Source organism: Electrona antarctica, assembly GCF_951216825.1.
Source record: "Electrona antarctica genome assembly, chromosome: 6".
In the NCBI taxonomy this organism is placed as follows: domain Eukaryota; kingdom Metazoa; phylum Chordata; class Actinopteri; order Myctophiformes; family Myctophidae; genus Electrona; species Electrona antarctica.
In genome coordinates, this window is record NC_136811.1 from 32,443,156 (window position 1) to 32,460,515 (window position 17,360).

Genomic DNA, 17,360 nt, shown 5'->3' on the forward strand with positions numbered 1-17,360 from the left:
CTGTTAGCAGTATTCTTAAGCTCCTGTTTGTTGTTTTCTTAAGTGTAGCTTTAAGTGTTAATTTCTGTTTCCTACTTCTGGAATGTTGTTTTGGCCAGTGTTCTTTTTTTGTATTTGTTGCCAGGCTTGCACTGTCTAATGAACTTTTTGAGGTAAATAAAATACCCAACAATGTACTGGTGGACCTGTCCACTTTGAGGAGCCTTGTGCCGTCAGCCAGCATTTCCACACTGACAATTTATAACGTTCTCAGTGGATAGAGTGGAGAGTACTTGAGAGTATTCCCTGGTTCCAAATGCAGCCTACGGAGACGCAGCCCAGTTAATTGTAGTGTACATGGATCAGAGTCGGAGCACAATGGCTTGTTTGGAAGGGTGAGTTGATTTGAGTTCAGTTAACCAATGAATACCTGTCTTAGTGCTTCCAGTTTTTTCAGCTGCTCATTATAGTTGTCTGGATTCTCCCCATAGTTCTTTAGAATAAACTGAGGAGAGAAAAGGGAAGGACATGTTTCAGTGTTGAATATGTGTCTTGGCCTTCAGCAGGCCTATCCCATAATGCCTTGCAAAGACGTTGTCTCAAGCAAGGAGCTGAACTGGTGATTGTGTCAGTCAGTCAGCAGAGCAACAGTCATGAGCATGCTCCTTACTGGAGCATGACTTGCTGACAAAGACATTCAGTGGTCATTCCTTCTGCCACACACACACACACACACACACACACACACACACACACACACACACAACATTCCAGTTGAGTAGCTCTGTGTACACTTTAACAACATACCAACCTATGTGTCATGTCCAAGTTGTGGAGATGTACGTTAGGCTACACAAAGACGGGACAATTATTCCTCTTTAGACTACCATTACATTACCACACCAGTTAAACAACATTGTGTGTGTGTGTGTTTCAGTACATGTATACTATTACATCGCTGCAATATCTCATGATGAATAATAGGTCTACTGAATTTTATCACCTTTCCTTTTCATCTACCTAACCAATAAGCAATAACCACCTAGTGGTGGATGAAAAACCAAGAGGGCAAAGGTCTTAATATTGTTATATGTAAAAGAAGGCTCATAAAATTGATGGGTAATTATGTCATAAACATCAGGCTAGGGTGCAAGTTAGCTCTGAATGAGCGTAGGGAGAGGGCACATATGGGGCTAGTGTGATTCCTACTGGGAGGGAACTTGAAGTCAGGGAACTGCCTCAAAATTAACAGTATAGAATAAACCATTAATCTAAATACCATGTTAACAACCCTGCGCTGGTCAGGTGCAAACATGACATCACTGACTGGTCTAACTCTGGTCCATAGCTCTCTTAATGCAACGGCAGCAAGAGCAGTAAGGCTATGTGGAGCGTCCTGGTATTGTCAGTTAGTAGATCTGTCTTTACTTGAACCGTTAGGCTCGGTAAGCTAATTTACAACTTCAAGCTCAAATAATAAGCTAATACATAACTTCAGCTTTACTGGTTTAGCTTATTTATTAGCAAGCAGCTAATGTTAACAAAGACGGTGGTCAAAGGAGTTTGTCCGTTTTGAGGTGTCATTTGCCAGATGTCTAACCACCCGAGATAGATTGGTAGATGTTTACAAGCTCAAGATCGTAACCAGTCCTCCTTAATCCTTGTCTGGTTGTCTTCCATCATGACAGTCCTGTTGCTCCTTCCCAATCCCCACCCAGCTCACCTGCCTGACGGACGGGCTAAACTGGAACTCCCCGGCCTCTTTCAGATCCAGCCAGATCATCGGCATTCGGGGGACCGCCTCCATCGCGGCCAAAGATTGATCGATACACGGTTTTGACTCTTTTCGATCTTAATATTCACGTCGATACTTGTGTGGAATGTTGTTTTGCCCAAAAATCACCCAAACAACTGTGTCATGTCCCCATTTACACTTCGACAGGAAGCAAAGATCGGAGGTGACGTATTCTACTCTTCGTGCGCACGGGCTTGTGGGATATGTAGTTCCTGAAGTTCCTATAGTACTCTGGAACTCTTTGAATTGAGCCCACATTTATGAACCAGGAACCATATCATATGACAATGTTATGCATGGTCAGTGGTGGAAAAAGTACTCAAATGTTTTACTTAAGTAAAAGTATCAATACTGTAAAATTGCAATATAGAACATGTTGTGAAGTAGAAGTAAAAGTATTGGAAATTGGAAATACTCAAGTAAAGTACAAATACCTCAAAATTGTGCAGTACTTAAGTAAATGTACTTAGTTTCTTTCCACCACTGTGCATGGTGTGGTGTTACAAAATCGGTACATATGGCATAAGTACAGACTTTTGTAGCACACATAAGGAAGAATGTAGACAATCAATGTTAATAACTGTTTTCTGTGAGGGTCTGATTTCCTTTAAAGTAAATTATCACTCTTGACAGAAATCCCTCTCCTTTTCTACTTCATCCCAAAACCTTAGAGACCTAAATGAAGCCTTGTAATAATAATAATTTAAAAAAAACACAAGGATTGTTATTTATTAATCCTTTTATTTAGCTGTTTCTCCAGAGAAAAACTGGTAAAGTTGGCATGAGCTAACGTTTCATAAATATACAATGTCACATATGGTCACATGAAGTACAAAGACATGCTTGCATTAGCCTAATAAATGTAAAGAAATAACATTTTAGGTCACTCCGTCACTTAGGATGACAGTACATGTGATGGATATAATTTTGTACCATTTTTTTCATTTTGTATATGTCAATATGGTTAAAAGTGCATGTGCCTCGAGGAGCCATATTGTTTTAGTTTCTGCCTATTTGTTATGATTTTGTTTGTACTTTGTCCCTGTAGTGGCCATGAGTCTGAACTCTGGGCTGCCGAACTCCCGTACCAACAATCTGTGTTAAGACTATATTTCTCTCCTGGAGTTGTCTGATACACGGTTTTGTTTTATAAACATTGTGTATAAAATATCACCACAACCCTAAGTTGCCATAGAAACAAAGGAAGATGACGACACAGCCCAGGCTGACGTGATGTGGCATGAATGCACGCTGTGTATAAAACTCTGGGATAGTCGAAATATGCCTTTACTAGGCTGCGTTCACACATTCAAGACACCCGTCTTGTGTGTGACACCTGTGTCTTGTGTCTGAACACAGCTTTACAATTTAGGCATTTAGCAGACGCTCTTAATCCAGAGCGATTTACATTAAGCAAGAACAAAAGCATGGCAATACATCACATACATAAAAAGTAGTTATCATGAACATGCATAAGCTAAGAACGTAACCGTGGAATATCTATATATAAATGAAACTATACATATATACTCTATACACATATATATATATATATATACTATAAAGTTCTATGACTACATAAAATGCAATTCTAGTGCTGTAACATGCTATAAGTCTGTATAAAATGCTATCTAAGTCTACATAAAGTGCTTATCTAAGGGGCTAGGGCAAGTGCTACGGGCCATGATGGAGTCTGAAAAGGTGGGTTTTCAGACTACGACAGAAGATTGGGACTCGGGAGTGAGGCTGCAGTTCTGATTGTAATGGGAAGTGCATTCCATAGTTTTGGAGCCAGAAGGGAGAAGAGTTTGGGACGTGTGGAGCGTTGTCCCGGCGTTTTTAGTGAAGGTACTTCCAGCTTCTCTGCATTGGCTGATCTGAGTGCGCGGGAGGGTTTGTGGGAGCCAATGGTGGGAACGGAGAAGGGTGGAGGCTGGTTGAAGACCAAGCGAGCTGCGGCATTTTGGATCAGTTGCTTTAGTGCACATACCGGTAGGACAGTAAGGAGGGAGTTACAATAGTCAAGTTTTGACAAGACTGTTAAAGCTTTGATGGATGTGTTCTGCGGCTCTGCCCCTCTCCCCCATCAAACAAACGTTTGGTCAAACTATTGAGCTTCCACAGGAAATGCATTGGAGCGGCCATTAAACACAGACAAAACACATGACCGGTGTCTTGAATGTGTGAATGCAGCCCAGTAAGGGAATATGTCGACCCCTCCTCACTCCCCTCTGCCTCACCCCCTCCTGGTGCTGAGGCCATCTTGGTTCCTAAACACAATATAAACAATGGGAGTGGGGTGGGGCTGAGAAAGGCCCTTATTAGAATAGAGAACTCATACAGGATAAACAAGTGAAATTGCAACACTATAAAATTAAAACTGATAAATGGGTTCTCTCGCCTGACTGGATGAAATTGGTGACACACCGGTAAAACTTAAATTCTGTTCAATAAAGAGCCAGGGGAACTCCTTTTACTGAACACATTTCACTCATGCAATGATTACTATGTAATATTATTGCGACTGTAGGTCGCAGATTACTATGAAAACCAGTCAGTCAGTCCGACTGTCACGCCTCCATAACTGGTTGTCAGTACATCACACCTCGTGCCACGTCACGCCACCATATATGGCCGTCACGGCCGATCACAACACTGACCTCATCAAACCCTGGATAGCCATACATGGAGAAGACTGGATCATCACCTAGATCTGCATATGGAGCCGGCCAGCAACTCTACAGCTGACCTCCATGGAGCTGACCTGTTCTGACATTTCAGATGTTGATCCCACCCCAGCCCACCCGTCCTTCCTCTTGTCTCCCTTTTGAGTTTTTACTCCAATGCATTCCGTAAACTTCCGGTTGTCCCTATTTGAAGCCTTCAAATAGGGATAAACCAATAGAAGTCTATGTAGAAGAGCCATTGGACTGGCCCCATGAAGTGAACGGAGTTTGCGTAACTCTGTCTTAAGGTGGCCTTACACTAGCCGATTTTTTTCAATCTGAAATCTGATAGCACCACACACTACAGGATAGTCGGAGCGGGGCAGAGCAAATATCAAACATTCTTGATGTTGATCGGGCCGATCCCGATCGCGCTTTGAGCCGTCGGGCACCCCCCGAGCGTCAAAAATGCCCGATTATCGGCTAGTGTAAGGCCACCTTTACTCTATGGCTCAGCTGGGCCCTAACTGGGCTGGCTTCACTATATTGCCCCGCCTGGCCTTACTAATTAGCACATGTTTTTCCTTTCCAATTTAAAAAAAAGTCCATATATGGGCATTCCCAGACCTGTAGTTTCAGCACGACCTTGCTGCTTCTCGAATCTCGCCCTCAGGGCATCTTGGTTATTTATAGTATTATTTGAATTTTATTTTATGGCAAACTACCAATATAACTCGTAGAACTTTTTTTAAATGTATTATATAATATAGGCTACATTGCACTGTAGTAGTGTATAATAATAATATGCACCGTCTCATCTGCCAAAACCCTATGGCCAGAACATTTGAATTTGTGCGCCATGTGAGACTGCGCACAAGCACTTCCTTTTCACGTCTATGGTGCAGCCGCCATATTTGACCCACAAATAATAAAAACAAATGATATTTTGCTTGCAAGGAAGTTTCGAAAGTGCACCAATCCAAAACGCATTTCCATCAGCTTAATCTGACACTAGCCCCTTGACATCATCTTTTTAAGGCAAGTACACAACGATTACTACTTATTTAATTCCTTTAATCGTTTCTTTGACAGCTTTTCCTCGACATCAGCAAAGGACCTAACGCTAGCCGTGAACTCAAAAGCACAAGACAAGCATGCTATTTAATAGCGCTAATTGCGATCTATTCGTGCATTATAAGATGCGAACGTTTTACGTTTATCTCATCAAACGCATCGCAATAACAACAAGCAGATCATAAGAGCAGTAGCGTTCACCCGAGCCGCAGCCAACACAACAGAATAGCGGATGTGGAAATAGCATAATAGTAGCTGATGTGCCACAGTGTTTTAGTATCCGCAACTTCCACCGGAACAAAGCGAAATAACATGTCAAACGTATAACGAACCTCATTTAATATTTTTACATGATTACATACGCCGTGCTTTAGTGATATACCGAGTAAAAAGTGCTTTATAGAATCTAGTTGGTGGTGAACGAGTCAACGTTAGGCCTTAAAGGACATATCGTTAAAAAATCATAAAAACAAAAACAAAGGGGGAAAGTATATGGAAAACGCTGAAAGCATACACTATTTCTGGCCAAAGCATCCTATGACATTTTCAAGTATAGTTGCTCTATTCATTTGTATCAGTGTTACACTCAAATTTACAGTAGCATACTATGTGTGCAAGTCAGTTTAAATTGCATGGGTGGCTATAATAAACAGAGATTTCCCTTCCCATAGGCTACTTATTTTAATTGCCAATGCCTACAACGATTATTGTGTATTATGCCAACTCATTTGTGACAGTAGTAATGTTTGTATTACCCCTTGGCTTACACAGTTCCAGTTGTTTAGCATCCTTTGCATAGAGATTATAATCACGGTATGTCAGTAATAGTATCCTGTCAACGGCCACAATTAAATTCGAGGGAACATGAATATGCATCAAGATAATTGGAAAAATATGGTCAAATTGAAAGGAAGAGATCGACTATTGGAACATTGTGATATAAATGAGCACAAACATATGCACTATAGGGGAGGCACCGCAGGCACTTTAGTTTGAATCCTGGATGGTATTGGTAAACAATATTTCTCTTTGAAATCTCCATGCAATTCTTTCTCATTCTGTCCAGTAGATGTCGCTGGTTTTCCTCGGTAAGCGGTTGTTGGAGGCTGCGCGGTCAGGGCAAGACGATGATGTCAGAACTCTGATGGCCAATGGAGCTCCTTTTACTACAGACTGGGTGAGTGTTATGCATTTATAATAACGAATCACGATATAATCTCATGTCATGATTGCCCAAATCATGAAACAAATCTGGTATATTTTGTACATTGATATGTGAGACATATTATACCCAGGAAACATGTTTGTGTTATTTAATTTTCATTAGTTGTTTAGCCTATTGAAACAAAATGTCCTTTTGGGGACAGGGGACAGAAAGGTAGCCTATAATGTTTTGATTCCCATTCATTTACATTTTGCATCTTCCAAGTTATATTATTATTTATAATTTAGTGCGCTTAGTCCAACATCTTCTACTAATGGAACAGACCCTGCCATTAAGTTAATGGCTGCAGGGTGAAAACTAGCCACAATTTGCCATTGACCGCCCATACATCCAAACAGACAAAGTCCTATCTAATTGTATTAATGTCAAACTCACCAACATTGCAGCTGTACAAAAAGCTTTAATTATCCTCTTTCTATCTGCAAAGTGTTTGTTTCATAAAAATCCACGGTAGACATTATTATGAGCTACTTTATGTCAAGAAATTCCTTGCAGGTGATTGCAGGAAGTATTGGAGTTTTACTCAGTGCTGGCGCCTGGCTGTCTGAGAAAAAAAAAGAAAGAAAAAAAAGGTCATTAAAATTTTGACATATTATTGCTTATAGCTACTTTAAATAGAAAGTGCAGAAAATTACTTTAATATTTACAATCTAGTCTTTATAACCAGCGAAATAGTCAGCTAATTAAATTCTGAGGAGCCGGCCAGAGGACTCATCCATTTGATTTGGTTACAGTGACCGTTACACTTTTCGGAGCTACATAAAAACAGTGAACGAGTGACGTCACCCAGTGCACCAGTGCCGGTCGGTCACTGGTGCGGGCCCACCGATCTGACCACTTTTCAACTGCCGTGTTCAATGGCCAGATAGGTGGGCCGCATTTATTTGAATGATCAATGATTGTGTTCCGGCTTGAGGCTTTTTTTCTTTTGTATACCATTTAAATAGTGTAGAGAAAAATATGCTGCTTTTTGTCCCAAAATGACTTCAAAGGATTGCTGCTATTGGTTTAAAAAAAGCTTCATACCATATATAACATGTATATAACGAACGACACAATGTGACATAGCTCTGTTTACACAATGCTGTACCCCCTCCAACTGCATATACTTTCCCCATTTTCAACTGTTTTATTATATTTTGACACTTGCTTTGGCAATGTAAACAAAGATTTTCTCATGCCAATAAAGCTACTTTGAATTGAATTGTATCAACAGAACTAACACAGTAGTCCTACTGTATTTATCGGTATCACAAAGAAAACTACCTTTTCAAGGTTTAAAAGAAAAATAAATCCAGGTAATTTATTTACATACATATTATTCTTTTATTTGAGAAGGTTGAGAATCACTGTTCTACAGCACAATTTTGATTTACTGCTCCTTGGCCCCCACAACCAAAGCAATGTGTTTACTCTTATTCACCATGCATTACCTACCCTTAAGTGGCACTCTTATTCACCATTCATTACTACTAGTGTTATTTTATTAACCATTTATTTTACTAGTCACCCTTATTAACCATTCATTTTACTAGTGTCACCCTTATTACCATTACCATTCATTACCAGTGCACCTCTTATGCAAGAGTTGCTTCATGTCCCTCTTTCCATTTCTAATCACATACTCTCCTCTGATATTCTTTTTCTTTCACCAACTGTCATTTCTTTGCCAGGGTTATTTTAGTATCACAGGAGTTACTCAAAATGACTTAGTTGTCTTCCTTATGATATAGCTGGGCACATCCCCCTTACATCTAGCGGCTCAATATGGTCACCACTCCACAGCCGAGGTGCTGCTCCGTGCAGGTGTCAGCAGGGATGCACGTACCAAGGTGGACAGGACCCCACTCCATATGGCAGCAACAGAGGGCCACTCTAGTATAGTGGAGCTGCTTGTTAGGGTAAGTGAAATGTTTAAATTACACCTGTGTGAAGTGAGGGGCGCTCTTGTCATCATACATCATCACATTCCGGCCAATCACAATTGGCGTCCTCACTTGTCTGCACGTTTTATCCTAATCACTTCCGTCCTCAATTTTCTGTCTTAAATTTTTATCCTCAATACGTACTATAACATTTAGCACCCTGAGCAACATCACTATGGGGTACACACAAATGGACAAAGCTGTGCATAGGATAGTGTGGGCTCGAGTAGCTCTCTACTCAATGATGATGTATTGACACACATGATGTCACAGTCCAGTAGGCAGTAGCCAATTAAAACGGTGTAACACCTCTCCCTCTGACTCCCTATTGGTTGGCCTACATGACATCACTGCCCAGTGCCCAGAGGGCAAACGGCCCCGGGAATAAAGACGTACATGACATCACAGCCCATAAAATGGCCCCGAGAATAACGATGTACAATAATAATAGTGGACTTGTTATATTGTTCATCATGTAGAAACTGAACATCAACAAATGAAGTGCTGAGTCTGGTGCTTTGAAACATCTATTTAAATGCTTTGAACCATCTGTTAGAGATTCGTTCATGTGAGCTAATCATTTCTTCAACTGAGTGAAGGAAACTATATAGAGTATTATAATACTCTACTGTTCTACTATAATGGACTGCATTCCATATATTAGAATCAGAATCATCTTTATTGTCACATCACAGTTTTAAGTAAAAAAGTGGGTGAAATTCGTTTTTGTGCATAGTTCCCATTACTTTTAGTGTGTTGATCATGTTTTGGATATTTCCCTTTTTTCAAACTCTGCATTGCTTTACAGAAAAGAATCACATGAACTAGTTTGTCAGAAAACTTAAAGGGGGGGGGACCTTCCTGTTATCCCCTGATCTCAAATTGGTTACACAGATGTCCTTGTTGAAAAGGACATACATGGCTTTTACCCAATGAAACATTCATTAATAATACATCATTGGGAAAGTTTTTATGCCCGCATTTACATGAATACATGATTTATTCTGAAACTCCAAGCTGGCACCTGTTTTTTTGCTGGTTCTCATTCTGCTTAAACTGAGACAAGAATCAATACCCTATTAATATTTTCTTCTGTTTTATAATCCCACACATGTTTCAGTCACATGGTTCAATAATACACCAGCAACACCCAGTGTGCTAGAATGCAGGCTTGTAGGTTTATTCAGTTAAAGTAAATTGGATTGTTTTTAGTACTGCCTCTGTAGACAAGTCATAATTTAAGAATACAAAAGGTAAATGTAACTGCATGAGAGCCTGTTACTCCTTTCTATACAGTTTTAAATAATATCCTTTCTATACAATTTTGGGCTAGCCCCTCCTATATACAGGTTCAATTGTTTGTTTTTAGTTCAATGTTTGTTTTAAAAACGCCATTGACAATGAAGGGAAAATGTACGTCATCTTGTCCCTAACACAAACATTAAATGCCATTAACAATAAAGACAATTTAATGTTTGTTTTACATCACCTAGTTAGACTTTAATATATTAGCGCCCCTCACTTCACACAGGTGTGATTTTTTTAAATTTATATCTAAAACAATGTATATGGTTTATTTATTGTTGTTTTATCCTATAACATGGTCTTTTCCCCACCACCTGGGGGTGCCACATGGCCATGTAGAGTGGCGCAGACATCAACGCTAAGGACATGCTGAAGATGACTGCTCTCCACTGGGCATCCCAGCATGGCCACAGAGAGGTGGCCGAGCTCCTGCTCAAATATGGAGCCGATGTTCACTCCCTCAGCAAGTTTGACAAAACACCCTTCGACATCGCCATGGACACCAGCAACACTGAGCTGATGATACTCCTGCAGGTGAAAGCAGGGAGGAGACACTGGGAGAGAGAGTGAGAGTGATGAGGTCATACAGAGAGGGAGACGGGGGAGACGGGGGGGGGGGGGGGGGGGGGAGAAAGAGAGGGATGGACAGAGGAAGCAACGAGAGAGGCAGTGAGACAGATGAATAGAGAGAGAGGGGTGGGGAAGAGAGGCAAAGTGAAGGAGAAAATGTATGTGTGTGTGTGTGTGTGTGTGTGTGTGTGTGTGTGTGTGCGTGTGCGTGTGCGTGTGCGTGTGCGTGTGCGTGTGCACAGTTTGTATAATTTCAAATGTGCTTGAAATTCCTATGTGTAAGCTGCCCTGAAATAAGAAAGCCTCTCTCAGCAGTGTTGCCATGGTTTCAAATAGAACGTCTGTGGCTGAGAAGCAGCCATGTCATAGATAGTCCACTAATTTTCCACCACAATACCCACATTCACAGACTGTTTCACAGAGGAATGGCTTAGGCCTTATATTATAAATAGATTATTACTTTAACTAAAAGAGATAGTTTAGGAGGATTAATCCACTCTGTGAAATCAAGTCTAAGCTGTAATGGTGACTGGGTAGGAACAGAATATTCCTAAACATGATAAGATCTGCATTCTCCGACTACGGCTTTATGTAACAGAAGTGTGTAGGCTTTGGTTATGATGCAGGACACTCTGTGACTGTTACAGTTAGATAACATCTCACTGTGTGCGTGGTGTATGTGTGTTTTGTCGATAGGACGTCATGCAGAACCAAGTGAACATGAACCCAGAGCCCCAATACATAATCCCTACAGGGGGGATGGTGAACCTCTCGGACCTCGTTACCACCAGCACCAAGACAAGTAGGGACCCTGTATATACAAGCATTCATATGTCCACAGATCATGGTGATATCCGATACTGTATAAATAGCATTCATATGTCCACAGATCATGGTGATATCCATTTATGGATGATATTGAAATAGCATTCATACTGTATGTGCACAGATCATGATGATATCCATTTATGGATGATAAACAAATATCCATAATACGTCCATAGAACATGATGTATTGTAGTATACAATATATTGTATTAACTAGAAATATAGTTATTTAAGTAGTACGATAAAAAATTATGCAAAATGCTTGTGTCACTAGCTGGAAAAAATGTCTGGAGCCCTGATTTATCCCTCCACCATTCTCAAAATTCTACTATTCTGAATAGAAGGAATTTATGAAATCAGAATAGATGAAGTCAGTGTAATCAACATCTCTCATGCACATTTGTTAGGTACAAGCATGCTGTGTATCTCAGTGAGAAGCTGTCTAAATCATTTAGGAATTCAGGCTTAAATCATTTGTAGAAAACAGTTTTGTTTGTTAGGTGTGGTTGAATACTGGTACAGCGATACATTTACAACAGCAATTCAAAGCATACACGTTATTAACATTTAAGTCGACATTCTGTTTCCTGCTCCAATATTTAATATGAGATGTACTTGTTCATTAATGTAGTGAAAGAGTTGTGCTTGGTTGTTCCCACCCACACAGCAATCTGTTGTCTCCCTCAGTCAAAACCGAAGATACAATTGCTGCGGAGTCAGTAGACTCGGCCATACAGCATGCAGTGGGCGAAGGAGGTCAGAGGGTCATCACCATAGTGACGGATCAACATGGCAACCTGCAGCCAGCTGGCCTCGGTCAGCAGTTTTTTGTCACCATGCAGGGAACTCAAAGTGAGTAGAAAACACCCTTTTTGTTTATTTTCAAGAATATCATGGGAAGTTCAGACTTACTTAATTGTGTCATTGGCCACCATGAGGTAAAATACACACAATTCTTCTGTTCTGTAACGTTACTTTTTGGGCGGGAACCCCTTTTGGTGTTAGCATTATGTTATGCTTTAGCTATTGAAAAATAGCAGATCTACAAGCTCATAGCGCGCCACCGAGTGGCGCGCTACGAGCTTGTAGGTCTGCTATTTTTGAAAATCGACGAACCACTGACATAGAAACATAGCTTCTTCAGTAAACTGTCAGAATGTAGAAGACATTTTTAGAATCTGATCTCAGGTCAAAATGGGTTAAAGAAGGAAATCCTTTGACACCCATTTCAGGATATAATGTATGGATAGATAGACAGAATACGCACTCACTTAGTGTGTCAACTGAAACCTGAGTTATAATTAGTTGCACGCAGGATGATAGGTACGTATCGATTCGAAAGTAGCAAATTTACAGCACAATACATTGTGTATTTTGGTACACGACACCCACGCACAACTAAGTATAAATCAGGCTTAACTATTTTGAAGCTGCGTTGCTCTAAGACTCTTGTGTCTCCAGTGGTGGCGGTGCCAGCCAGTGCCATCACAGAGGAGGTGGTCCAGGACGAACCTCAGCAGACTACACCCGTACGCAAGAGGAAGGCTGAAAATACAGCTAATCATACCAGCCCTAAAGAAAAGGTGAGCCAATAATAGCAGCCATTTACTGTACACCTCTACTTAACCACTGATAACACTGCTGTCTGTGATAAAAGTGATGTCCTTATTTGGGGCATGTATTAAATCTTTTACAATAGCAGATTTACAAGCTCACAATGCGTCGCAAGCTTGTAGATCGGCTATTTGGCTTTCTCTAAATAATTTAGAAACTGAAATTTAAATATTGCTCAATGCTTACATAAATATAATTATAAGCATTATTATGCTTGCCACTTTTATTTGTATTGTTATTTAATGTAGTCGTAGTACTGTGGTACATTATAGTGCAATAGCAGTCAACCATTAAATAACATTTAATATGATTTATAGACCCCGCACCTCTTAACTCTGGCAAAAGTTTCCACGTTCTTTAAGAAAATACAGATGTACCAGCTCATAACACAATAAGATAAGATGAAAAAATGAACAGAAGATTTAACGGTTTTATCAGTTCAGTTCAGCTAATTTATTAATCTCCATTTGCCTGCACTCTCCCCGCAGAAGGCCAAGGACATCCGTGAGCAGCTGGAACGGCAGCTACAGGAGGCCAACAGGAAGGCCCAGGAGTACCGGCAGCAACTCATCCAGAAGGAGCAGGAGGCAGAGCAGTATCGCCTGAAACTGGAGGAGGCCATAGCCAACAGCAACGCCACCAACACTGTCTCCACCTCCACTACTACCGCTAAAGATGCGGATACAATGGTGAGCAGCAGCGATGTGGTGATGGAGGAGGTGGTGGAGGAGCAGCTGGAGATCACAGAGGGAGTCGTCATGGAGAAGAAGACTGTGGACGAGGAGAGGGTGGAAGGAGAGGAGGATGCATCCGATGCAACAGAGAAGAAAGAAAGTGAGGAGGATGCAGGAGGAGCAAACATTCCAGAGGATGCAATTCTGGTCAACGAGGGTGACTTGGATCCTGGGGAGGGCGACCAGCTGGTGGTGGAGGACACTGACGAAGGGGAGGCGTCCCCGAACAAGGCTTCCACCCCCAAGCGTGGCCGGGGGAGAGGCAGAGGCAGAGGGAGACGCAGACGCTAGTGGCACGTTCCTTTTTTATTGTACCTGTCATAATTCTAAACTCTAGTTTTTACATAGGAAGTACATGCTTTCCCAATATGCCAGTGATGAAGCCATTGGTTAGTGTTTTTACAAGCTCATGTTGAGCCTCATTAGCGAGAGGGAGCAGTCACACCCATAGACTTTGTTGACACTCCGTTGTCATTTTTAGGTTTTTACCTCTTGGCTTCCTTAAAATTATGTTCAGCATGCTATGGTGTGGTCAACTGGAAGTAAAGACATGGCCTCACAAGTTGTGAACCCGTTTTAGATGTGGAGACATCCAACTATCAGTCTCTGGTGAATTAGAGTTGAAAGGAATGTCAGCCTATCAGTCATTAACAGTAATTTACGATCCCTTGAATGAAGTTATTTGCCAGAAGCTCATTCATTTTCTGTGAAGTGATATGACAGCCACTGTTGAACAGTTGATTAATTTACTTGCAGAATCTGGCTACAGGTAAACATTTGTGCAACACTGCCAGTCAGCTGCCAACCGGGAACCAGTGTTGCTTTATGTCCTGCGTATCCTGGTAGCACTACACCTAGCAGCTGGCAATCAACTCAAACCTGTAGCAGGTACTTTGAAATGTTGCCTTAAACTTTTAGGTGATTAAACGTTTCATTGCTTTTGAGTGGCTGCAAAAAAAAGGACTGAAGTGAGTTCAATTTAAATGAGCCCTGATTCCCTTCCTCTCATTTATATTCTTGTTTTAACATGTGATTAAATATTGACCGTGTTTTTAGGCTGTGTTCTCTATCTTCCATATCATGTAATTGTAAAAAGGAAAAAAAATGTTATCTTATTGTCTGTCTAACATTAGTCAATGTATTATTAATAGCATTTTTGCCTCCCTGATATTTTGACTTCACTAACTTGGGCAAATGATGACTGTGTGAGAGGTGGCAGCAGTTGTCTCTGATTCAGAGACATATACTTGGATATGGTGTGGGCAAGGTAGCAAACTACAAGTGCAGACTAACCTACAGTAAGAATAAATAGATAATAAATGCATATGGAGGAGGGAGAGTTACATTCTGGATTGGGCATTATAATGAGGGCATGTTACGTATATTGGATTTTAATGTGATGACGTGATTTGAATTCAAGTTATTGAAATTGGTTTGATTAAGCTGATGATCAGTATGACTGATATAGCCACGCTGCATTTGTATAATCCAGGTGGGATTGCGCATTCATGGAATGCGCAAATACAAGTGGTGTTTTGTTGAGTGGAGTCACACTAAAACAGAGGTTGTATAGTTTCCCCAAAACTATTTCTCACTATTGTTGTCCAAATTGAATTAATGTACATTCATAAGTTATTATTCAGTTCTTCTGTGTTTTCTTTTTCTATTTGTCTGATCTTGGGAGATGTTAATTTGAATCTGTCATTGATGACTTGTGTTTGTATTGTCAAACTGTAGTCTTTACAGTGAATGCTTCTCTTGAGTCTTGGGCTGGGCAAAAGTATGTGTGATAGTATTTTTTTATCTTGACATTTTTAGTTTCTAACACTTCATAAAAGAAATGATGCTTACAGTTTGAGTAATTTATAGATTACTTTTCCAATGCAGTGCAACCACAATTGTAGGCCAGAAACTGAATAGAACCAGAAAAAGCTGTATCGAGCCTTTAGTCAGTAGTAATATTTGACTTGGACAATGATTCAACGTAGTTGTCCAGATTTGAACTTCACACAGCCCCCCCTAAACAGTTATGCTCTTATACAGTACTTTCTCTCTTTAATTTCTAGCTACCTGCCGTCCCTACTTTGTGCATGTCATATAGGCAAAAATCCCTCTACATTACAAGCTCACAACGTTTCGAATCGCTTCGATTGTTGCGAGCTTGTAAATTGGCATAAACGTTCATCATTTCACTGGGGACCCCCAGGAACCCCCTCAAGGACCGCTGGGGGTGGCCCCGGACCCCACCTTCAGATCCACTGGTTGAGAAAACAATCTTAAGATGTTAGAACTGTACCATAAAGAGATGAATAACACATTTCCATTCCTGTGTGAATGTAGTCTGTCACCATGGGGCTCTCGAGTCTCAACTAGTTGGGGTAGATTGTAGCACTACAATTATGTTGTCTCAGTTATCTGATTTATAACTATTATGATTATGACTTTTCTTTTTTTGTGGTGTGGGAAAGAAACATTTGGGAAATTAAAGTTAAAAAAAAAACTGTTACATAATTTTGTATTTGGAATACACATTTTGTAAGAAAAAAACTATTTTTAGAATTAAATAAATATGCTCATTATTCTGGGCATGCTTTTCACATTCATTTTGCAACATTATCATGTGACATGATACTGACAATACTAACCATTATACTGACATGATACTGATACTAACCATTATATTATCATGATAGTGGCATGATACTGACATGGTACAAACATGACCATGATACTTGACATGATATTGATCATGATACTGACATACTGACTATGGTCCTGACTATGGTTAAAGAGTCCTAAACATACAGAGGTACTAAACATCTCATCTAAAAAATGAAAGGTTTTCAGGGTTTTTGACAAAAACAATTATGAGAGAAATGATGAAAACCATGAAAAACGACATACTATAGTATGTCATTTTTCATCGTTTTAAAAAATGATGAAAATCATGAAAAACAAATACTATATTATGTAATTTTTCATGGTTTTCAAAAAGATAAGGAAAATCTACTAACTATAGTATGTTGTTTTTCATTGTTTTAAAAAATCATGACAATCATGAAAAACGAAATACTATATTAAGTTGTTTTTCATGGTTTTCAAATCACACAGTTGGCAACCAATGTCCAACTGTTTGTAGTAATGTATCTGCCAAAATATATTGTCTTCCCCTGTATTTAAGCATGTGCTGCATCAGCCTGCAGAGCTGTCCTCTGGTGAGTGTTGAATTTTGCGTCGGTAGATTTAGACGTTTGTACAAATAGTTTGGTTATTATTAATAGTAATCAGCTGACTATACACACATTCCCTTTGTAGGATTGGCTTACATTCTTAGCTCTAATCCTGTTCATTCCACCCGCCCAAAACCTGTGGATGTAAAATATGAAAATGATTACTCAATAAATGAAGCATTTATTTGGCACAGTGCAATAGAGAAATAAGGTCCATTCCCCCTTCTTAAATATGGAAAATGATATGCTGTTTCTATTACTGTGGCAGATAATTGCATATCAGTGCATGGTGGTGATAGAGAGTAGATTGGTATTCTGCATGCTATACTGGATCCGACTCTGCTCAAAGAGCAGCCTGGGCCTGAACCTGGGGAAAAAAACATCATGTGTCTGTATTGGCCTGACGAGAGCTAGA

The 17,360-nt window shown here is 40.1% G+C and overlaps 2 protein-coding genes across 3 annotated transcripts in view; one reads left to right on the plus strand and one right to left on the minus strand.

Moving 5' to 3' along the window:
* The window catches only part of ptpn23a (protein tyrosine phosphatase, non-receptor type 23, a), a 19,160-nt gene extending 17,229 nt beyond the window's left edge, over positions 1-1,931 (minus strand). Inside the window, exons 1-2 of the mRNA XM_079502609.1 lie at positions 1,703-1,931; positions 410-484 (exon numbers count right to left, since the gene is read on the minus strand). Of these exons, the coding sequence (XP_079358735.1) occupies positions 410-484; positions 1,703-1,786 (159 nt within the window). The 5' untranslated portion in view covers positions 1,787-1,931. The remainder of the gene's footprint in view (positions 1-409; positions 485-1,702) is intronic.
* On the plus strand, positions 1,814-16,296 carry LOC306924201 (GA-binding protein subunit beta-1-like). Of its 2 annotated transcripts, none has more exons than XM_079502610.1 (8): positions 1,814-1,937; positions 6,584-6,691; positions 8,473-8,640; positions 10,309-10,503; positions 11,236-11,341; positions 12,055-12,219; positions 12,829-12,950; positions 13,470-16,296. In XM_079502610.1, the coding sequence occupies exons 1-8, from the start codon at positions 1,860-1,862 to the stop codon at positions 14,004-14,006; spliced, it is 1,479 nt and encodes a 492-aa protein (XP_079358736.1). In that variant the 5' UTR covers positions 1,814-1,859; the 3' UTR covers positions 14,007-16,296. The 2 variants fall into 2 exon arrangements, with proteins under 2 accessions (XP_079358736.1, XP_079358737.1); XM_079502611.1 differs by lacking the exon at positions 1,814-1,937 and adding an exon at positions 5,309-5,478.
* Positions 16,297-17,360: the final 1,064 nt, after the last annotated feature.

What these genes read in the sequence shown, in the direction of transcription:
- LOC306924201 (XM_079502610.1), top strand. Translation starts at nt 1,860, where the DNA reads ATGTTGTTTTGCCCAAAAATCACCCAAACAACTGTGTCATGTCCCCAT. An exon ending in AGCTGATGATACTCCTGCAG is followed by an intron (nt 10,504 to 11,235) that starts GTGAAAGCAGGG and finishes TTTTGTCGATAG; the next exon opens with GACGTCATGCAGAACCAAGT. An exon ending in ATACCAGCCCTAAAGAAAAG is followed by an intron (nt 12,951 to 13,469) that starts GTGAGCCAATAA and finishes CTCTCCCCGCAG; the next exon opens with AAGGCCAAGGACATCCGTGA.